At 37.8% G+C, this 23,576-nt stretch overlaps 2 protein-coding genes across 2 annotated transcripts in view; one reads left to right on the forward strand and one right to left on the reverse strand.

The window, feature by feature from the left end:
* The window catches only part of LOC144656438 (intersectin-1-like), a 50,846-nt gene extending 31,322 nt beyond the window's left edge, over positions 1-19,524 (reverse strand). Inside the window, exons 1-16 of the mRNA XM_078516659.1 lie at positions 19,098-19,524; positions 18,904-18,987; positions 18,303-18,366; positions 16,561-17,210; positions 15,946-16,009; positions 14,397-14,686; positions 13,663-13,925; positions 12,400-12,549; positions 11,348-11,488; positions 10,369-10,453; positions 9,528-9,667; positions 8,419-8,611; positions 5,717-6,040; positions 2,434-2,549; positions 1,691-1,969; positions 60-292 (exon numbers count right to left, since the gene is read on the reverse strand). Coding sequence (XP_078372785.1) covers positions 60-292; positions 1,691-1,969; positions 2,434-2,549; positions 5,717-6,040; positions 8,419-8,611; positions 9,528-9,667; positions 10,369-10,453; positions 11,348-11,488; positions 12,400-12,549; positions 13,663-13,925; positions 14,397-14,686; positions 15,946-16,009; positions 16,561-17,210; positions 18,303-18,366; positions 18,904-18,987; positions 19,098-19,149 — 3,128 coding nt within the window. The 5' untranslated portion in view covers positions 19,150-19,524. The remainder of the gene's footprint in view (positions 1-59; positions 293-1,690; positions 1,970-2,433; positions 2,550-5,716; positions 6,041-8,418; positions 8,612-9,527; positions 9,668-10,368; positions 10,454-11,347; positions 11,489-12,399; positions 12,550-13,662; positions 13,926-14,396; positions 14,687-15,945; positions 16,010-16,560; positions 17,211-18,302; positions 18,367-18,903; positions 18,988-19,097) is intronic.
* A 103-nt stretch (positions 19,525-19,627) lies between these two features.
* The window catches only part of LOC144656437 (E3 ubiquitin-protein ligase listerin-like), a 30,660-nt gene continuing 26,711 nt past the window's right edge, over positions 19,628-23,576 (forward strand). Inside the window, exons 1-5 of the mRNA XM_078516658.1 lie at positions 19,628-19,771; positions 20,451-20,666; positions 21,775-21,873; positions 22,508-22,738; positions 23,421-23,473. Coding sequence (XP_078372784.1) covers positions 19,730-19,771; positions 20,451-20,666; positions 21,775-21,873; positions 22,508-22,738; positions 23,421-23,473 — 641 coding nt within the window. The 5' untranslated portion in view covers positions 19,628-19,729. The remainder of the gene's footprint in view (positions 19,772-20,450; positions 20,667-21,774; positions 21,874-22,507; positions 22,739-23,420; positions 23,474-23,576) is intronic.

Below are 23,576 nucleotides of genomic sequence, written 5' to 3' on the forward strand. Positions count from 1 at the left end.
AATTAATATAGTGCTTCACATGTGTGGACAGAATAAAAACAAAGAAAATAGGTTCTTACTCCGCAGGTTTGGCAGGTCCCCCAACTCCACCAAGAAGTTTAACGTAAGACTTAGGAAACCAACCAACATTGCCGTTGAGTTCTCCACACCACCACATGTCTTGTTGCTCCTTGACAATGATCACGTCATTCTTGTTGAATGTAAGGTGGTCGTCTTTTTTTGCTCGGTAAGGATACAGGGCCATGACTCTGAAGCCTTCAGTTGACTGTTGGCTGCTAGAGGGTTTAGGAGCCTAAAAGGGAATTGATATATCAAATGGAGGCGGGGGGACGGTTATTTCAGACAAAATATACTAAGTTCACTGTATGTAACTTGGAAGCTGCATGACGGGGTCTACAGAGTTCTGTGAAGAGTCTTGCATGTGATAAAAATTATTATATAAAACGAAACATATTTATCAATCATTTATATTATGATATATGATTGATATATATGTCTTGTTTTATATAATTGTTGAACCCTGACACTTCCAAACACTGAGTTCTACATTTGTAAGAGAGTTCAAAATATGATGCAAAGTGCAAAAATTTTTGTACTTCAACAACTGTGTTTAAACCTCATAAATGTTTTATCTTTATGAGTGAGAAAAAACTCAAAACTAAACAACTACCAATCATAGAAAAACATGCATCTCTGTAGAGCTACATTGCCCGGGTGGGGGGGGGGGGGGACTAGCATATGAAAGTGACGGGGATGCTCGTCGTCTCGCTTAGGGGTGTAAATTTTGGATTTTTGGTCTCGCTTAGGGTGTTCTGGGCAAAATGCCCAAAACGCCAATATTTTTAGCCATAATGGTCTCGTTTAGGGTTACACATGAAGAAATATACAAATATAAACTCCATTTTTAGTTTTTTGGTATCTTTTAGGGGTCAAGAAAAGCTTGAGCCACACCCAGATTGGTCTCTTTTAGGGGTTCTTTTCAAAATTTCCGACGAGCATTCCCGTCTGTTTCATGATAAAGAGAGGCACTATGAGAGTTAAGTGTCATGCCCAAGAGCACAATGCAGCGCCCTGGCCAGGGCTTGAACCCAGACTGCTCAATCTGGAGTCCAGAGTGCTCACTGACCATTAGGCCACCATGACTCAACAAGGAGAAGCCACGAGCCAAGCGGCCCACACTGCCGGAGCTTATCCCGGTTTCCGTAGCATTAAGCGGCTAGGAATATTTCTACTCCCCCCTGAATGGGATGCTAGTCCCCCAGCATTATGTCACCGGTACCCATTTATACACTTGGGTGGAGAGAGGCACTATGAGAGTAAAGTGTCTTGCCCAAGAACACAACACAAGTGACGCCGGCCGGGGCTCGAACTCGGACCGCTCGATCCAGAGTCCGGCGCTCTAACCATTAGGCCACCGCGCCTCCCATATGACTTAACAAAAGCCTTCATAAATACCAACATCATCACTTCAAACTCTGAGTGGTGCATGGAACATTTTAATCATCAGGCTAAGAATACTAGAGTTAAGTTTTGAATTCAAAACAAAACAACGACACTAACAACAAAGAGAAAAAATTTCTAGCCAGCAAAAATTATAGACCCATTAATGTTGCTTTGATTTACAAACATGTACATAATTAAATTGTACCACAATACAGTTAAATTTCATGTTTTACCCTTATCCTCTCACCTCTGTGGCAAGATTGGTGCTTATAACAGAAGTATTCTGGCTGTCAGCTACTGTTGGACTGATTGAGCCTCCAGAAGCAAATTGCATGCTGAGTGCTGCGGCAAGAGACTTCACTGTAGATGAGCTGCTGTCTGGAGGTGAAACACTCATGCCATCTTTTTCAGATTTTGCTTCTTCTTCTGTTATGCTTTCCACATAGTTTGCAGGGAATAAGCCTTTCTTGCCATTTGACTCACCCAGAAGCCAGCCAGGTGGAGCTTTTTTAGCCTCTGGGTCAATCTGATCAGATAACAAAAGCAGAATTTACTTGATTTCAAATTTCAATGTAATAATGAATGTTGACAAAGGTAGGTAAGTCTGGGTTCGGACCTTGTGGCACACCAGCACTAAAGTACATTTTGTACAAGATACATCAAGTGTCATGCAGAATGTGCCGCCAGTATAAATTTTTTGAGGAAACTTTTATAACCGCATTCAGTGTTACGTGCATAGCTATCTTTTTTTTTCATCCATCTTTCAGCATCGTCTTTCGACATGCTGTTTGAAATGAGCCAGTCAAAACCAATGCATACCAGTGTTGGTTTTATGCAAATGAGCCCACATGTTTAGAAGGTCATGCTAGTAGGCTGCGATTGGTGGATTTTCATCCGTCTTGTTTGTTTAGCATTTTGAAAGATGGATGTCGATAGAAAGCCACTATGCGCGTAACATTAAAAGTGGGTGTACATAATAAATAACCTTACCACAACAATGTCGCCTTCTTCAAGAGCCATCTCGTCAGGGTTTCTAGGTTCAAATTCATACAATACTTTGTAGTATTCCATCTTTGCAACTGGTTTGGCCACTGGTTTAAAGAGATCTGTATTTTATAAAGGAGAGATCCACAGTCACAGGAAAGTAGGCATATGCTATCTTTGTAACACTAAACATGGTTGACAAAGGATATTGTAATAGGCCTGGCACACGCTACTGGTGTACACGACCGTAACATCGTCCCAGTGCACGATATTCGTGCTTCGGCGAATGCACGGTTTGTGTGCATAAAAACAATTTAGGCACGGCTTGGGCACAGTTTAGGCACAGTTCATGCACAACTTACGCACAGTTCAGGCACGATTTAGGCACGGTTCAGGCACGATTTAGGCACGGTTTTACGCCAGATTTTAATGCATTGTGAATGTACTACAATAACGAACTTAAAGATTTTCTCAGTGCATTTTAATTAGTAAAATGTCGAAGACGATAGCGTTAAGAATCCTTTTCGATTTTTCTTCTTTTTCACTGAATGAAAATTTTTCCTAACACCTTGGAACAGGTTGTGAAAGTGGCAAAAAAATAAAGAATGTTTGTACGTGCTATCAGACTCACGATTGCTTCAATTCATGATCTTGCTAGCAAATATTTCATTGCGTGACAAGCAGCTTGTACTGAATATACAAGCCAACAGGATAGGTACCTGGTGATTTCCATTTTTCAGACCATTAAAACTTGTTATCAGCTGATGGCTTTTTACCTCGTTAACAGCATTGAACTACCATCACAATTTCTGTTACATAATTGTACATTTAACTGGAAAACTTGTTTAGCACAACAACGAAATCGTAGAACTACATTTGCATGCTAGCTAGTCGAGCCCTATACGAAGTGTCTGTGTTGACAGACTTTGTTGACTTAACTTTAATGCAATTACAGACTGGCCAATCAGAAACTTTCAATTGGTTCTCACGGTTGAAAGTATAATCCTTGAGAAGAAAAGTCCGGTTGGTGTGGTTCATTCTGTTGAAGCAGAGAGGAATATCGCCCTGTTTTCCTTTGGTTCATGATTTATGCAAGCTTTTTAGTTGAGACTTTGAGACTTCTGATTGCAACAACATTTATTTCAATAGAACAAGCATAACTCATCAGTTTTTACAACGTTTAAAAAAGATCAAGTATCGCTCGATATTTGCGCTTCAATTTGACTTCAGATGGTTTGATCTAATGCCTTCACTTAACGTATAACTTTTGGATGCATAAAACAACCAGTTACAAAGAAAGTAATCTTTCATCCTTTCATAGTGAGCTTTCTTTTTTTTTTCGTGAAGGATGGGCACATCTACCCGCAATTGCAAGTTGTAGATCTTTAGTAAATAAGTAAACTCTAAGGTAAGCAATTTATTTGTATCTTTTGACTTTTTTCTATGTAGTTTTCTAATCTGATCACTTTTCATTTTATTATAGAAATTTACTTTAAAGTTACACAATGTAAATACAAACCTTACCTTTTCTTGACAACTGAAATTTGATTTCGGGCCAGAACTCTTGTCGGGAAATTTTCTCTTGCACGATATCGATTTAGGTTTTGGTACAGTTCAGGCACAGTCTAGGCACGATTCTGATACAGTTTATATTAGGCACAGTTTATGCACGGTTTAAGCACAGTTTGGGCACAGTTTATGCACACTTTAGGCACACTTTAGGCACAGTTTGGGCACAGTTTATGCACGGTTTTAGCACGGAAAAGAGCGTTTTTGTGGTTAGGAAACGATGGTCTAACATCGAAAATCTAGAATTATTTTGAAAAGGGATTGTATTATCTCGGCAAAGCTATGACTGACAAAAAGCTGATTCTATGTCAATTAGAGATATGGTGTTTTTGAAACACAAAGATAAGTGGATAGAAAGAACAAGCGAGTTTTAGAATGCATGTTTCGGTGAAAACGAATACATCATCTTGTGGGTCGCAAAAGTGATCAGGTGAAAAAAAGGTCCTCAGCTTTTTATAAGGTGAGCTTTTTTTCAAGATTCAGACTGTACATAGGTTAAAGATTCTCTCTATAAAGTTTTATTACTGTATTCCTTATTAAAGTCGAGAAATCCTAAATGTGCCTATGTTAGACCGTAAATGTTACGCGCCATGTCAAAAAAAGCCGTTTTCAACAGTGTTTTTTTTAATTATTTTTCGTCAAGATACACTTTAAAAAGAAAATAAGTCTTCCAGAAGAAATATCTTTGATAGTTTAAAGTTGTGTTCAAATCTTAACAAAATCTCAATTTGGACAGCTTAACTACAGCATTTTAAAGTCAAATTTACAGCACTGAGCACCAGTAGCGTGCGCCAGGCCAATAATGTACCGGTAAAATAATGTAAAACAGACACAATGTACAGTGTAGATGACACTGCTGATTTGCAATTTAAATACATTTTTTTCTTGCTGATTTGAAAAAAGTCCAGCACCCATGTGCAGTAATAGATATATACTAAAACTAGGTGATCTCCCTATATAGAGCAGTTTTCAACTGAGTGTCGTAAAGCCAAAACCAAAGTAATCACTTTAGCCAATCACAAAAGGCACGGCCAATCCAGTGAACCAATCAAACGTTAATTAAAAGTATTTACATGTAGCTGGCACGAAGCGCGGAAAAACATGCGTAGTAACTGGCAAGTATTCGGTGCAAGTTTTTTAAACCAATCACTAAGCCTAGTAATGCAAAACCAAAGCAAATGCAAATTACTTTTGTTACTCAAGTGAAAACAGCTCTAACAGCATTATTGTCAGTCCAACCAGAGTTATGTACAGTCAAATGTATGAAATGGAACCGTGATGTCACAAAATCTGCATTACAACTTGAACATAAAAATTAATCAGAAGCCCAAGCTTAAAATCTACCCTGATACCTGAGTCATAATGAGACTGAAGGTGAATGCAAAACTGATCAGCAGAGATGAGAATCCTATATTCATATTACAATATACGGTATTTTCTGTTATAAAAGACTGCAAGTTTTTAGTCAAACAACTCAATATAAGCTGCCAAAGGTTGCTGAGTGGCATGCTGAGTGGTGTATCCTACATTGACACTGTTGAATTTTAAGGTCAAACAATTATCAACCAAACGCCGAAATAACAGAGATTTTGGCTGTTTCCCCCCAAATTTGTTATAACAGGGTTTTGTTGATGATGAACCCCTGTATAAAGTTAGAACAGATTTTTCCCAGTCCCTTGGAAATTTGTTTTATCGGGTTCTACTGTAGTACTAATCATACTTGTAGGGGGTGGTAGCTTAACATCTGTTGTTTGCTCCTTGATCAACTGCTGCATCTGTAAGACCTTCTTCTTTACGTCGCCACCAGAGGTACTACTACTACTGCTGCTACTGACACTGGTCTGTTCACTGCTGATGTGTCGCACGACTGGCGCACTACTTGATACCAACATCTGCTGTTGCTGCACCAGCATCTTGTCCTTTGTTATAAGCTGTTGTTTCTTTAACTCCTCTTGTCGTCTGGCTTCTTCTGCTTGCTTAGCTTCATTGAGGCGCCTGCGCATCTCCTGCTCTTTTCTCTGTTTTTCCTGTTCTTGGCGCATGGCTGAGTGGAAGAAGGCAACAATTAAGGTGGGGAAAATTCGCTCATTTAAAGTGTTTTTATGTGATGTACATGTACACACATTAGTGCATGCATTGACATGGTAAGTTTATGGTACCATGCTGCAGGTATTAAACCTATAATTATGTCCAATCTTACCCTTTAAACAAAACAAACTTAATTTTTTTTACTGAACATAATTTATTCATGAGAATCAATTTATGTTACATACCTGTATTCAAGTGTAATGTAGCTTTACTGAACGAGAATTCATGTAATCATCAATAAAATGTATGTACAGTTACTGTTAGTAATGTTATGTTTTCATGTGCACCTTAGCTCTATTGACACACACTTATTAATAAGTAATGTAATGTAGCGTATTTTGTAAGTGATGTACATGTGTAATGTATTGTAAGTAATGTAAATAATCCACTGTCAGTAATAGATGGTAATTAATGTAAATACTGTTTTGTAAGATATGTTGTGCATTATAAAAAAAAAACCTTAAGAGTTTTTTTTTTGAGTTAAGTGTTGCACTATGTAATTATCACTTGCACATTCATTTGCACCTAAGAATGTATTAATAATTATATGCATTAGCACCTTTATTGCACTGTCACGCACAAATTGGGAAAAGACACAGCAGTCAGAAAAAAGTTGAGAGCCCTTAGGCTAAAAGATTGCTGAGTCTACATGTACAAACTGCGTAGATACGTACAGGTTTTTTTTTTTTTTTTTTTTTTTTTTTAATATTTTTAATTTCTTGCCATACAAACATACAGTACAAAATTACAAAGAAAAAAGAAACACTACTTACAATTTAAACATTACTTACAGTCCTAACGCTACTTACTTACACTAATACAATACTTACTTACACTATAACAATAAATTATTACAAGCTTAACATTACTTACTACAAACAAAGCACGTTAAAAAATAAACAAGGTATATTATGCTATGGAGAGCAGAAGAAAAAAGAGACATGCAAAGCAAACACCAGCTTTCTAAACAAAAGGTCAAAAAGCAGGTTTCGAAAAAATAGAGTGACCTAAAATATTTTCGGTGGAGTTTTTTAAAAGGTAGAGTGGAAAAAGGAAATAGTCTAACTTAATACAGGAATAAAGATATTCCATTTTCTGTAATGTTGAGCAAGTGTACCTTTTTTCCTGGCAATGTAAAATTCTAATTTAAGAGTAGCTCTTAATTTAGCCTTAAAAACTGGTAAAGAGGGTTTAATCTTATCAAGCTTACACCTATAAATAAAATATTTTCCAAGAAGAAGAATATGGTTAACTACCATAGAGTCTGTATCGATATCAAACTTACCAAACAAAACATCGGTGAGAGAAAAATTTAAAACTTCATTCTTATGGATGGCCAACCACGACAATACCTCTTTCCAGAATACCTCGCTTGCTTTACAAAGAAACAATAAATGCTCGAGGGATTCATCTTCAGAGTAACAGAAAGCACATAATGGCGAGTCTACAATCTTAAATTTATAAAGTCTGTCATTTGTATACACAATATGGTTTAGTAATTTGTACTGAAAAGCTCTTAACTTTGTATCCAAAGTAACACTAAACGCTAGAGAATAGATTTTCTTCCAATCGACGGAGAGATTTGGATAGTCATTTTTAAATTTCTTTTGGGCAGTAGGAGGAATTACTTTACGAGAAAGAAACTCTTCATAAACTATTTTGGAGGGAATGTTAGAAATATCCAACATTTCCCCCTTTATTGGCACTTCAAAAGAATTTGCAGGGCAGGAGTATGGTTCACGGTATATACTCTCACCCTTAATAATGGAGCGCCATTCCTTTGGAATGGCACTGACTACTCCCATTAAAAGGAAAAACTGACTAGGTGATAGTTTTGACCTGAGAACTTTATCACTTTCCAGAAACGTATTGTCTTTAGAGACTAAATCTCCGATTTTGCTTATCCCACAGTTTATGCGGAAAAAGGCATGATATAAAGATTTACCTTCACATAGAATGTTTTTATTATTCCACAAGTATTGGTTCATAACATCCCCGTACGAAACCACTTCTTTACTTGAAAGAGTTGACCACGCAGCAAGACAATCTTTGTAAAACTCGGGTAAAAATATGGGCAATTTTTGGCAATCAAAATGACACTGCAAAATGAACTTTCCGCCTAGTTTTTTCAAATAGTGGTTTAAGAAGATCTTCCAGGGACTAACATAGTCCTCAATATACTTCTTCACGCACATTATTCTTTGCGCTAGAACCATAGATTCTATATCCAGCATCTTAAGCCCTCCATTTTCAATGCAATTAATCAAAGCTAACCGTTTAACCTTATACGTACAGGTGATGACCAGAGTTGACTTGTAAACTGAATTTACCAACCTTCTAACTCTCTTTCCTTTTGTTTCCGTACTTCCTCCTCTTCGCGTCTCCGCCTGGATTCCATTTCTTTCCGTTGTATATCCTCTTCATCTTTTCGTTGTTTCCAAGCGGTGTATTCTCTCTGCTTTGCTTCTGAAATTTGTTGTAACCTGGCATTTTGGCCTTGTAATTGTTGAGCACTTGTAGAAAGGTCCTGTGGTATTCGTTTTGTAAATCAAGGTTAATTAGAGTTGGCAAGGAGACACAGCATTTCTTCTAACTTTAATAAATTAGGGCTCCAAGACGTTGTGAAGGTGCATGTACATGAACAGGTACAGGGGAAGGGGAGTGGGAATGGCATCCCATGGGGGTTACTACTCTGGCTTGTTAATGACGGGAATGATCGAATGTTTTTTTGGGGTTTGAAATTTTAGATTCCGGGATTTTTTTGGGTTGGAAAATTTGGCAAGTATTTTTTTGGGTGACTTGATTTAGATAAGGGATTTTTTTGGGTATTAAAAATGAACTAAAGTGCCTTGGCGTATTTATGGTACATATGATGAATAAAGAAAATGAGCGTTCTTTGTGTTATGTTATTGGCCCTCCTGGCAATTTAGGTGTAATTTGACAAGGGATTTTTTGGGGGGTTATTTTTGGTCCAGGGATTTTTTTGGGTAATGTCGGAAGACTAAGGGATTCTTTTGGGTCCTGAGTTTTGCCTCCATTCGATCATCCCCATCATTTTCAAGCCGGAGTACCCCCCTGGGAATGGCATGTTTCAAGGCCTGTTCATTGATTGTGCGGAGTTCACATGCCACTGAAACACAAATTACGGCTGATTTTAGAATTACAAGCAAAGCTACCTTTCTACATCCATCTTTCGACATTGTCTTCTGACCTGCTGTTTGAAATGAGCCAAGCAAAACTGATGCATTTCGGTGTTGGTTTCATGCAAATGAGCCCACAAGTTCAGAAGGTCATGCAAGTAGGCTGAGATTGGTAGATTTTGATCTGTCTTGTTTGTTTAGCATGTCGGAAGATGAATGCCAATAAGAAGCGGGTATGCACATTAAACAAAGAAAGTGGGTGTCATGCAATTGATTACAAGCAATTAAATTTCGTTTACACACCTTAACCTGTGTATTCATGGTGTCCAGCTCCTTGAATTTTTCAGCCAAAACTCTCTCCATATTATTCTGTAATGTTTGTAATCTTCTAAGGTTTCCTCTTGAGTCCTGAACACTAGCCATAACATTGCCATGGGTGTCTCCTGAAAAATTTGAAATAAAGAGCATTACAGTTTTTTTAACACAGCAAATAACTTAAGAAAAATAAGATGCCAATAAGAGCACAGACAGCCAAGCTCACGTTTGGGGCGGGCAGTGTTGCGTAACTCTAGACCGTTGACTCCGTTTTAGGAAGGAAGGAACAGGTAAGAAGAAAAACCGCCTAAAACAACAGTTCAAGTTGCAAGACAGGCAAAAGGGCACAACAAATGGCAAAAAAATTATTCTGTATTATTTACTGAATTTTAAGCACAAATACAGCAAAATTGACCCAAATCCCATACAAAGTCTTATAATACTCTCAGTGGTCTAGAGATTTGCATCACCAATTTATAGCTATCAACCGCTTGAAATGTGAGCTTGGGCTGCCTGTGATAAGAGGAGGTGCTACTGTTCAGTGCACAAGTCAATACTTGGATGGAAAAAGCTACTTAAAAAATACTAGTTAGCATTAATTTCTAAGGTTTATATTCCACTGGCTGTGAGATTTGAAAGATGTAAAAAAATGTTATTTTTTTTTTCTTTGCATGACCACAGCCTGAGCATGGGTAAAGTTAAGCTTGGGTAAGTGTCATGAAACATGGGAAGTTTTCACTCATGCTTCAACAAGGAGTTGTGCAACTTGAACGTGAGACAACATGTAGTCAAGAGTTTCTTGTAGCTTTGCACATGAAAACAAGCTTACCTAAAATGTTAGTATCTCTTTGGTTAATGTCTTGTGCGAGCCTCTCACTCTCTTTTTTCATTACCACTATTCTTTGCTGGGAATCCTGCCCCCCAAGAAACAAAAGCACACAGGTCAGAATTCAACACACTGTATACATTATCTTATCAATCTAAACTTAAAAACAATATTATTGCAGATGTTGGGACAAAACTGTGATCAGTTGAACCCAGGTATGGGACTTCCTTGCGATCAACATGGGGCAAGCAAAAACACAAACCAGACCCAACATTTAGGGAGCTACATGAAGAAGGTGCCTTAACTGTCAAACACATAAAACACATGCTGTACAATTACAACCCAGATTGGTAATATTTGGGAGTTGTTCCCATTTCCCTTTGATCTTGCTATTAGCATAAATTTATCAAATGTCTGGCAAGTATATACATGTAAAAAGGTTGCTACAGAAAAAGTTTGGATTCACATGTAATTTGAAATGTGCAGTTTCAGAATATCCAATCCCACCCCATGGAAGGTCATTGGAAATTCTGAGGGGGTGGGGGTCTTGAAAGCCAAAATTTTTAAAGGAAAGTATGGAGCTTATCTTGAATCTCCAGAGGAGTAGGGGATTCAAACCAAAAAACCTTCTGTGGGAGGGGTATGGATATTTTCTGGAACAACACAACAAAACCTCAAGCTACTTTGTTTTTAAAACCAAGGCCACGTGAAAGGCCTTGATAAACCAAGACCTTTCACATTTAATTTTTAACAACATATCTTTGTGGCTTGCAGGTTTATACACATAGTCTTGTATTTTAAAATTTCTCTCATATTTTGTAATAACTAATTTTAAAGCCATGAGGTGATTCTAAAGTTATCTCTTGTGTGAGTTTCTATAAGAACATATACATATAAATGTAAATGTTGTCACATAACTAAGTTTGCCTTGGCATCAGGGCTTTTACACTGTACTTTTGACAAATGTAAAACCTAGACTCACCTTGATATCACACTGCACTCTACTGATTTCTGCTAATCTCATTTCTCGGCTCTGATTTATAAGATTAAATGATGACTGACACTGCATACAAGTTTGTCTTTCTTTATTTAATGTCTCTTGGGCTTCATTTCTAGCTTGGTTCTGTGTATGAAAGGAACAGCAAACAATAACTTTAATTTAACATTAAATTTGTCACCAGGATGCAAGTGAGAACATTGAGTAATTATTATAAAAAAAAAACTATCCTGTGACTATTCAGTCAGTTGGTTACCCTGTGCTGGGGTGGGGCCCATGATGATCTCATAATTACACATATGATGTGGGGAAGCTGGTTGCAGTATTCACCGCGGTCAAACGTCTCAGGCAGGTTTTCTTTCCATTTCGCCGTTTTTTTGTTCAAATTGAAGTGTTATTACGAGCAAGGATAGATAAAAATAGTTGAAGAGTGAAAGCATAATCCCATTCCCTCAGGTAAACCAGTGTTTTTACTTTTTAAATGTTTTGCATCCAAACCAAAGGTGCTTTGACAAATGGCGCCGCCCGTGAGTCCGCATATCGCTATTTTCAAACACGTAGAACTTTTTTAGTAAAGCTCCAAAAAACTTAGTAAACCCTTAGGATACCGGTTATGTACCGAACTTTGAACTGTGAAAATTAAAACCTTATCTTTGCAGTACTTTTCTTATTTTCTGCATATTTCTGTCGTTTGACTGCGGTGGAGTTGCAGTACAGGTTATGTCTTCAACCAGACCACGATTCAAAAGTTGTTAGTAATGTCACACCAGAAAAGGGTGGAGAGCAAAGAGAATACATGGATAAATGACAAGACAGGATATGACAGCTTTAGATGTAGTACTTTTCAAGAGTTTACAAGTTGGTTTATTTAAACAAAACAAAAAAACAGTATAGCTTCACAAGTCAGTAAATGGGAGTTAAATTAATGAACATCCATGCATAGCACATGTCAGTAGTAAATATAAAGGGAAAAACAGGGGGAAAATGAATACCTGCAAGTAAAACAAAATAATTATAGTCAACTACAGTATACCCACCACTTTAAGTAATTCATCTTCAAGTTTCTGAACCCTTGTTTTAAGGTTGTTAACAATATCTTGTTCCATATTTTTGTGATTTAGGAGTTCTTCCTTTTTTCTCTTTTCCCACTCTAACTGACGTTGTTTCTCTGCTTCAATTTGAGCAGCCTATGAGAACAAAACAACACACAACCTCAAAAGGCAATCTTTTTAACGTCAAGTAGACCAGAGATTAATAAAAATAAAGAAAACTCTAACTACCTTATTTTACTTATTTTCGGGGACTATTTCCGATTTCGCGATTCGAATTAAGACCCGAATAAGGTCGCGAAATACCGCGAACTTATACCCCTATATTCGTAAAATAATCAGTGTTCGTAGTCACTATCGTACGCACCTCACTTGTACGGAACATGTCAAACGGAAGTTTCGTTTTGTTATATGTTTGTTCAGTGTCACTGGAAACTATGCTATTTCAAATCTTTTGGACCAGTTTTGACACGAAATAGTTCCATTTTGGCCCGCGTGCCGGACCCCGCGAATAAGTCCCGCGAAAATAAGTAACAATAAGGTAGCTAGGGGATTGAGGCACCACCAATTCTCAGAACTTAAGGTGTACAATAAAAGGAGAACTGATATTTCAAACAAAGTTTGGAAATGAAAGGATAAGTTTTATTGCTCAACAAGCAAGCCTTCATAAATTCCAACATCAACACTTTAAACTCTGAGTGGTGCATGGACAGTTTAATCATCAGGCTGAAATTGATTTTAACACAAAATACATAAATTTAAAGTGATAATGTAAAATAAACTGGCTTTTGTCTGCAATTAAAATTATTACCGGTATTAATATAACTCTAAAAACTTAAAATATTGGAGGGCATCCCCCATGGACCCTACATACATTGTAGTATCCATCACAATTCAATGACGTTTCCAGATTAAATTAACCAAAATCAAACAATTTTCCAGGAACATGAGCAGGGCTGCTCACAGTTTACCTATTGTTTAGTGCAAGAGTCAAATTCTAAAAGCTGTTGTGACTTACATAATTATTTCATAGCTACTACAGATCCAGTTCTAGGCAGTCATGTGTGATTCACATCTACTATCACACCCCCAAGAATAACAAATTAATTTTAATTAATAAATTACATGAATCCTAATCATATCTCTATAAACTGCTTCGTGTACATCTTTTTCACCATCTTACAGAAAGAAGCGTACCATAATAAATACATGTTATAAAACATCAATTGAAAAAAATAAACAATGTCTTACAAGTCGCTGTTGAATCATTTTCTTCCTCAATGCTTCTTGCTCCCTCTCCATCTCCAGCTGTTGCTGCCGCTGTTTTTCCAGCTCTGCTTGTCGTCTTTGTTCAGCTTCAAGCTTCGCCCTTTGTCTCCGTTCTTCTTCTTGGGCTTCTTTTCTTTCTCTCTCATCTCTTTCTCTTTTCATTTTTTCTTGGAGCTCCATGCGTCTCCGTTCAAGTTCTAAACGTCCCTTCTCAAAGTTATCTTTTCTTTTGTCTTCAAAGGTGACTGTTAACAAAAATTTGGCCATGAGAATCAGCGAAAAATGTTAAATTTTCTATGAATATATAAGTCATAGACAATTAGCTATACAAAACTGCCTATAACAGTTACTATATGTTCCATGCAGGTCTTGGAATTGTCTGTTAAAAATGAAATCTTGAATCTTAGATAATCTTTCTGGGAGATTTTGCTTGTCGAAGCTAAGAAAGTATCAATAAACATCATCTTAAATCAGGAAAAACCTAATTTGCATTTTACCTTCCAACACTGACACTAATTTGAATACGAGATTTACAAGTTAAGTAAATCACATATTAATTATGCAAATCAGTGTGTTGAAAGTAAATGCAAATGAGTTTTTCCTGATTAAGATGATGCTTAGAAAATCTTGCATTGGAAATAAAATACACAACAGTATAAGGGTATAATACTGTCTTGTAAAAAACGAAGGAAATTTCACAAATTGATGATGCTTACAAACTCCTTTTCCGCTTGTTGTACTGCCAGATCGTGATCGCCCATCAATGCTTCCACTTCTCTCTCGTTCACTCCCACTTCTTTCTCGTCCGCTGTCAGACCTCTCGCGGCCATCTGGAACTGGAGAAAATGTATTGGGGGCTTGCCGCGACTGGTACGATGGTGGAAGAAGCTCTGGCGGCACTGTAGGAGGCAGAGTCTGACCATGCTTTGCTAGTTCAACCAAGTGCATAGCCAGAGCAAACTCTTCAATGTTAAGCTGACCATCTTTGTCCAAATCCGAAAGGTTCCTGAAAACATTCAGTGCAGTATGACTTTCAATTCAGCTGTTATGAAAGGCTACATTCATAGACAAATTATTGTACTTCACACATCTAACGGCACAGTCGAACGCGGCGTGCCGAGAACTGTCCGGAAGTTTCTATCTTTAATTATTGTAGACAAAACTATATATATATTATATGTCCATTCACATTTAAATTAAAGAACACATACACATACGCAGACGCACATACGCAGACGCATATACGCAGATGCGTGATACGCAAAAGCATACTCGTTTCGCGTATGTTTTGGGACGTATTTCTGAGCGGTACTGTAGGATAAAAAATACACCAGCTATGAAAGCACAGTGGACGCTGGATCAAGCAGGCAAGGCTGAAGTACTTGCCAGCAGGTGCATTTAGCTGTGTTCTTGAACAAGTCACTTTACTCTTGTAGTGTTTCTCCCACTTCAGAGTATAAATTATGGGTAATAGCTAACGATATTGTTGGGGAAACCAGGGAATACTAAGAAAACACTAAGCCGGCTCATTAACAAGCCCAGCGGCTTTCTGGCCTTGGCAGCTCTATAGTTCTCGGTGTGAAATTTGAGCCGGATTTAAGTTCTATTTCAGCCGGTTAAATTAGCCGGCAGCCGGCCCTTAGCAACATCCATGGGAAACTCTGACAGGAGTGTTGGGGGAGGAAGAGGTGGCTTTATGATGGACTAGCATCACAACAAAGGGACTAGCAATTAGCAATACTAAACATTGCTTCATGCCAGGTGCATGTACATTGTAAACTTGAGTTGAGCACCTGCTTTGGTTAGACATAGCTGCAATGTAGGCTCATAGACAGACACAAACCTTGACAATGGCCAATGAATGTCACTGATCTTAAAACACTGGAAGTCCCAATGTGCATTGCACGCTTGTGTACTATGCTGTGGGTTAATTTCCCTTTGTCATTTCCCTTTGTTTCAGATCATGATAACAAGGGATAATGAAAACAAAATCAAACTGGTTGAAACTGAAAAATATATTTCTACCACAATAACATGTTGAGGTTTAAATTTATCTTTGGTCTAAATTTTTTCCAGCCAGTTTGATTATTACTTTTCATTGTCTCATATTCATAAGCATAATCTGAAACAAAAGAAAATAAGAAACCAAGTAAGAAACCAAAGAAAAAAACAATAAATAAAAAAATATAAGAAACCAAAGACTAATGCCTTCTTCAAGTGAACCTTTACTGTAGAACATTAAAACTACATGACTTGTCTACTAACCATATTTGAGCTAAAATTCCCTGTGAAAGACCTGATTGAATTAACATACTTCTAGCTTGATCACCTACAAATAAGACAGAACAAGATATCAAGCTACACATAAAAATATCACACAAATAGATTCTATCCTGGCTAACATGTTCTCTCAAGGATCTCTTGTCTATTAAGAGTTGCAGTACAGTCAACTCTTGTTATAGCGGACACACTCGGGGCGTCTTTTGTTTCTTTGGGGGTTTTGTCTTTTTCCCCGGGTTTTTTTTGGGCCGGGGGGGGGCCCGGGGGGGGGAGTATTGAGTTAACATTGTTAGCCAAATGGACACAGTTTGTTCAAGTTTAACTAATGTGAACAAGTTTAATTCATGTTGAGCAATGACATGTTTTCAAGACAAAAAAAGCGAATACAATGGTTTTAATATGATTATTTCAATCAGTAGGGCACAGCTCCGGGGGCTGCCCATGGAGAAACACAAGGGAACAAACAGAATGCGTATATAAATGCATTCTCATTAATCAGATGTACAATTATTTGTAATATAGTGCACTACAGTATAGCTAGGAAGTTATGCATTGCTGATACCATGAAATTTGAATATTTTTCTCTAACAATTTCCCTACCTGATAAAAAGCCTGCCTTTTGGTAATCATTTGCTTTGAACATTTGATTATATTTCAGTCTATTAGCAGGACTGATAGTCCCATAAGGTCCTGTGGCCGTTTGACCAAAACTTCCAGTCAGTGAATTAGCCCTATGGACATTAGGCGGAGCAGGCCCAAAACCACTCTGAGCTTGATTTCCTGGTCCATTAAGAATTGCCGGACTTGAAGCTGCAGTGTTTATTAAACCACTGTTCATTCCAACATTGAACGATGATGACAACGACACTGAAGGACCGCTTGCTGGTAACGGTGGTCCAAACGACGACCCAAAAACTGAAGAACCAGCTGAAACTGCCGCTCTAGTTTGCGGTGGAGATTGGTTTATTCCAGACCACGATATACCTGATGTAACAGTTTTATGCGGCAATGTCATCATGCCAACCTTAGAAAAGCCATTTGACACTGCTTGATTTGTTGGCTGTCCCCATTCAGTTGCAGGTTTTGCTTTTTGACCCAGAAGGAATGTACTTGGCATAGAGGTCATTTTCAAACTATTGGGGAGTGATGTTGGTAATTCAACCCCTTTTAGCTTGCTCTGTATCAAATGAACAGCAATGGTGAATTCTTGCATTGTCATCTTGCCATCCCGATCTAGGTCTGCAAGATTCCTGCAGGAAGAGTTTATAAAATTAATTATAGATGTAGTAAGTCAAATCATAGCTGTGTTTTAGCTAATACATAAAGGATAATACATGGTTGCGCGGATAAATGAAATTTATCTTCGAGTGTTCAAATCGATAGCGCAGCGAACGAGTGAGATATCGGTTTTGAACATGAGAAGATAAATATATTTAAGCAACCATGTATTATTCTTTTTATTACATAAACCTAATAATTACGATGTTTTTGACAATTTTCCAAATAATTACCATTTTCCAAAGAGTCCACAAGGCTAGTAAACAAAACAGTTAGTCTCAACCCTGATGGCTGCTGTATTGGTAAAAAAGTCTATTGGCTATTGATTGCATGAATGAATGATATAAAAGCCTTTGTTTGCCAGAATGTTACCTGACAATAAGAATTTCTCTGCCAGAAAAATTTGCCATTAGACAGAGCTGTGCTCTAGAAGTGCCTGGGTGCCACAGGCGACTTTCTTTTGTCTTTGGGCGACTTGCATAACTTTGCTACCATGAAAGCTTATAAGAGCTGGGCACCCAAGATTTCTTTCATAAGTGCCTTTGGACACCCTGCAATAAATTTTTTATTATTCTAAGAGCACAGCTTTGTAAGTATAAAAGATACACGCACATGAGGTAATGTACATGTATAATTTTAAAATGCATCAATTGATGTTCTTGCATAAACGAAGCAAGGAAAGACAAGTACCGTATTTATTCGATTAAGCGCCCTGGGGTATTTAATTTTGGACCTTGAGTGTGGGGTATTCGAGGTGGGCGCTTATTCGAGGCTGGGCGCATTCGAGGCTGGGCGCATAAATTTTCGCGATTCAGCAAAAAGTAAGTTTATTTGAGGAAAATACAGATTGATTCATGAAGTTGAAAAATTTAGACTCGGTCACGGGGAAGTCTCAGTAGTACTTAGTCATTTCTATCAATACTCCCTTGTGCACTTCAGTTTTTTGTGGGGTGAGGGGTGGGCGCTACGAGGGGGCGCTTAATCGAATAAATACGGTAACTACACACCAAAATGTAAATGTTTAATTTTTTTTACATGTGAGGAATGCATAAATTAACACTCACCATATTTGACCTAACACCATTGGTGGAAGATTTGATTTCAGGAAATACTTCTTGGCTTGCTCTCCTTGAGGAGGAAATTAACATTTGCATAAATCTATCAGTAATTCTCTAAAATTAATCTCATTAAGCTTTTTCTTCACAATCAGCAATGACAGCAAAACAGTTCAGAAATATGATATTCTGAACAATGCATCATAATGTATAAGATTTTTCTTCGAGTAGTAAGTAACTAAGATTTGAAGAATTTTAATTTCTGTTTTTCCGTGTGCATAATTTCCCGCTTGAAAAATGCTACAAACGATCTTTAAGCTTATGTTAATGTTACACATCTAGTTGGGTCCCGTGCCAAAAGACAATACATTTTCTTGTTTTTAACTAAACCTTTTGTTTCCAAGAATTGACAGTTCATTGAATTTTATTTGAATGGAAGGCTACATCTAGAATGCAAATATTTAATTCACGCTAATTTTAACCATACATATTGTGAGCCGCACAAGTTAAATCGTTAACTTAAGCACACTTTCTGGTCATACTGTGATAAAATCCAAATATTTTTGATTGAAATCATGTCGAAAAAAAAATTACCCGTAGTTTAGCTAACCTGTCAAGAAGCCACTTGCAGGATTCAAACTCTGGAAGGTCGCTTCGTGCTTGGTTCGATCTTCAGATGAAATCACCCAAGATACTGGAGAATCAGAAGAGAAACAGAAAACTCACTTAATTTATTATTCGTTAACAGCTGGTAAACGATCTATGTTTTAAAAATATCAATTAATTTTCTATAAATATGCAAACCTGGGAGAGAAGGGCCAATCCCGCCAGGAGAACCAGAGGCCATTTGAGACATCTTTGAGTTCACTTCTTTGCCATAACAAAACTGTACTTGTCCAAACTGAAATCTTCCACTGTGAACCGCTTAGATCTCAGATTTTTACGTCAATCACCAGAATTTTCATCTCAGGATGCCATCAACTAAACATCCCCAGACTTCAGTGGTCTAAGCGAATCAAACTCGCGAAGTGTACCGCAATATACAGTATTCCAATTTTGTTATAAAGGGTGAGGGCGCTTTTCTGTTGAAGTGACACGCAACAGGGCCGCCTCTCACAGGCCGATTCTTCGGTAAGTTATGTGGCAACTCCTAAAGAACTCTATAAAACTGAAAATACGAAGAAAAACACCATTTAACCCGATTCAATGCGGTAATATAACAAGCTCCATACCCTTCTGGCATTCGAGCGAAACAACACATGTGTGGTGCGCACGCGCACTCTACAAAAACAATTGGATTATGGGAAATTTGTACATTGCGAAGAGACTGGGCCAAAATGAAATCCAACATGGCTTCTTTGAGTTGTGTTTTGTAAAAAAAGATATAACATTTTTAGTTGTTTATTTACAAATGGCTGGATAATTTGAATGTCATAATGGGAGGAAAAGATAAACAAAGAACTAAAGGAAACGTTAAGGTATGATAAACAAGGATCGAATATTTTCACGTGTATTGCCCCGCGGAAAAATAAGCTTTCTCGTCTTCCACGTTCTCAAGAAAAAAACACACAAAACTGGGGTACAAAACAACTGATTTTGTTTTTAATTATTTGATCATACGATAACAAAATAAAAAAAGGAATCTTCTCAATTTGGGCTAAAATAATTACCATGGAAACTTAACACCCAGCAAATGAAAGAAAAAATCCTTTGTATCAGTCAAATCCGCGAGATCATGGCCCTCCTGGGCAAACCCCCGGGCATTTGACTTTTTTCCAAAATGTCTGATCAAATTCCCCACTATGTGGGCCAGTTGCATAGTCAAATTCCCCACCAGTCGGGACTGAAATGTCATCGTGAGTTGGGTGTTCTCGTTAATACTAGGTCTCAATGCAACAGACACGCATGCTTTATTAATCAACAAATTTTAATAGGAAAAGGTTAAAATTTGTTGAATCTTCTTTACAGCAACGTTATAAAATACTAACTGTACGCGATTCAGATCGCTAGCATTTTATAGTCTATGATACCTTGTCGACGGTCAAATGCCCGACCATCCAGGCGTCTGTTCAATCAAATTCCCCTATCTGGGCCTCAGCAGTGGTCAAATGCCGGGGGGTTGCCAGCTTACTTTATACATATTTTTATTATCACCAGCCATCTAGCAGTGGACAGGCTGCGGCATTGATTTCCAAGGATGGTACTGTGGGCTTTGTTGGTTTTGGAGGACTGCAGGGAAGTCCAGGAGCAAGTAACCTTGGTTATGTTCCAATGACTGCTGGTGTGGGTGAGGATGTTGATGCTTCTGTTGACGCAGAATTCAGGATGGTGATGAGGAAACTCATGAAGAGAGACTCAGTTACAAAATTGAAAGTAAATCATTCATTTAATTGATTATATATGTTTTAAAATCATCTAGTCATCTACAGTAGTGCTCTCTGTCCCATAGGGGACATACACAAGGATGTCCACCATTGCCTTTCAAGCCTAGGATTGTAATATTAAATTCTGCCTTGTTAAGGGATTTAAGGTAGTTTTTGTGTGGTTTGGGCTTGTTGGGGTTTTTTTTTTTTTTAAAAATTGTTTTATTCTTCACGGCAATCAGAAAAATTACAGATTTTCATAGCCCTAAAGGCCAGCAGCACACTAGAGCAACTAGCTGAGCTATTCGCCTTATGAGCCCATTTGCTCAGCCATTTACTCATTGCACATTTCACTGCTGACAGTGAGGAAAGTACAGTGCTTAGCAAGTTTATTTCAGGAGCTGCCATGTTTAATCATGTGTCTACAGGAGCATTCTGCATGTGTTTATTGGTCAGTTGATATTTCTGGCTGAGAGGCAAATAGCTCACGTCGCCAGCACACGTTGAGGATTTTTCCTCTCAAGGCAAAAAATATCAAACACGATAGATATCTTCCTCAAGGCCTCCCGAGGTTAAATTCTCACGAAAAATGTCTGCACACGAGAGAAATCTGCTAACAAAACGAGCAGGCGAGGTTGTTAGCTCAGCTAGATGCGCTAGTGTGCGGCAAGCTTTTGCTATTAACCCTCAATTTTTCCCCTGCTCGTGGATGGGGACAGGGGGTGGGAAACCGGGAGTAGAGGGGTACGTTGGGAAGTCTACAGGAGGTGGGAGAAGAGAGAGTAAGAAGTGGAATTCCTAAAGTAGTGGAAACAGGGAGAAATAGGAAAGAAACTTTTGCAAAATTGTGATACTTTTTACAGAGAAATCATAGAAGGAGGATTAAAAGCTTGCGTGGGTTTAATTTAGCAACTAAAATTTTTTCACTGGTAACCTGAAACTTGAGCAGTCGGTGGCCAAAGGCTACTAAGAAAAAAAAGTAAACTTGGAGGGTTGATTATGAGCAGGAAGTGATCAGGATGTTAGTCAAGATATTTCAAATTAATTTTATTAATAAGTTGTTAGATTTGGATTTTGATGTCATTATTAATATTTAGTCCAACTTTTGATTTTCTTAGGCAGTGCAAGAGTTTACTGACTTATGTAAGAATTCAACTGTTGATGCTGTGGAAAGTGCACTGCCATTTTGGCCAAGGCTTTTCAACAAGTTGGCTATGGTAAGATAAGATGAGAAGAGAATTAATAAACATTCAGGCAAAATCAGTATGCTTCATGGCTACTTTTACAAGTACTTTTTCATATACGTACTTTAGTTAGTAACTTTAGAGCAACTGAAACAAAAAGACTCGCAGTTTATGGCTAAACTTCTTTTGTTAAAAGCAAACAGAGTAATAATTGTGCCATCAGTTTTAATCAGAAATAGGAAAATGAAGTGGCTACAACTATGGCCAAATCATCTAGGATGGTAGGCCTGGGCAAAATTAATAACAAACAAACAATCAAATATGCAGCTTGCTATCAAAGTTCAATTGGTGTGTTTCTGAGAAAAAGTTTAAATGTGACTAAAAAGTCACATATACCCCTTTTTTCCCCTAGCCCCTTCAATAATTTTTCAGGTGAGTACAGTAAGAAAGTACAAGCAAGTGTATGAACAGGTATGTTCTGCTCAGGAAGGGTCACTTAACTTTTGATCAGTTTAAGCTCAGTGGCTATAGAATTATAAAACAAGCGAGACTTAAGTGTCTTTTTTGTGGTACATGTAGATCCTGGTGTTGTAATTGGTAACTAAAGGCTGTTAGGCATTTAGCTTAATAGTATGAGCTTATATCTTTAGCAATCCCTATTTTACAGGATGTTGATCACAGGGTGCGTGAAGCAACTCAACAAGCCATGGAGCAGCTTGTACTCAGAGTTGGTCGTAACCTCGCCCCACACCTGCGCTATGTCATTGGTCCTTGGTTGTGTGCACAGTTTGATACCTATGCAGTGGTGGCATCATCAGGAAAGAAGTCATTCCAGGCTGCATTCTCAGAAGAAAAACAAACTGAAGTCATTAAGTTTTGTAGAAAAGAATTGTTTGAGGTTTGCTTGCCATAGCTACAGTTTACATTACATGGCATGTATGGTCTTCACTGATTATTACAGTGAATGATAATTTGGGAGGCACGGGGCGGCTGAATGGATTGAGCATTCCGGGTTCAAGCCCTGGCCAGGGTCACTGTTTTGTGTTCTTGGGCAAGACACTTAGACTCGCAAAACAGTCGACAGGTGTATTGGGTCCCGTTTCTCTGGGGGGGCTTTTGTGAACGCGTTCGGTCTTAGCGCTTTTTACAACAATTTTATTAGTAAAAAAAATGAGTAACAAAAAATTTTTTTTTTTTTTTTTTTTTTTTGGGTCTTCAAGACACTTAATTCCCATAGTACCACTCTCCACCCAGGTGTATAAATGGGTACTGGCAAATTTACTGTTGGGGGTGACCCTGCAATGGACCAGCATCCTATCCAGGGGGTAGCAGAAATGCTCCTAGTCACGTACGCGTGATGCTATAAAAACCAGTACAAGCTCACACCGGCAAGATAGGCCACTAGACTTGACACACTTAAATTGCCTTACATTACATCATACCAGTTGTTGTCAATTGATTGACAATGTTTTTGCTGACACTCGCAGCCGTCTTAGTACAGCTGTGAAAATTCAGCTATTGAACTCATTTTTAATTATTTTTTATTTATTATTTATTTTTTGCTTTTTACATCTTGACAGTTCGTACAAGACAACATTTTAACACAAACATCTTCAACCCTCTCAGATCCAAAGTAAGTTTGCAAGTTTTGTGGAAAAAAGTCATGTCATGATTAATGCATAATTTCTATAATATGATATTTATTATTAATAATAAAATTATGATGTTTATTAAAT

This window comes from Oculina patagonica, chromosome 6 (genome assembly GCF_052425735.1).
Source record: "Oculina patagonica isolate OP01 chromosome 6, crgOcupat, whole genome shotgun sequence".
In the NCBI taxonomy this organism is placed as follows: Eukaryota; Metazoa; Cnidaria; class Anthozoa; order Scleractinia; family Oculinidae; genus Oculina; species Oculina patagonica.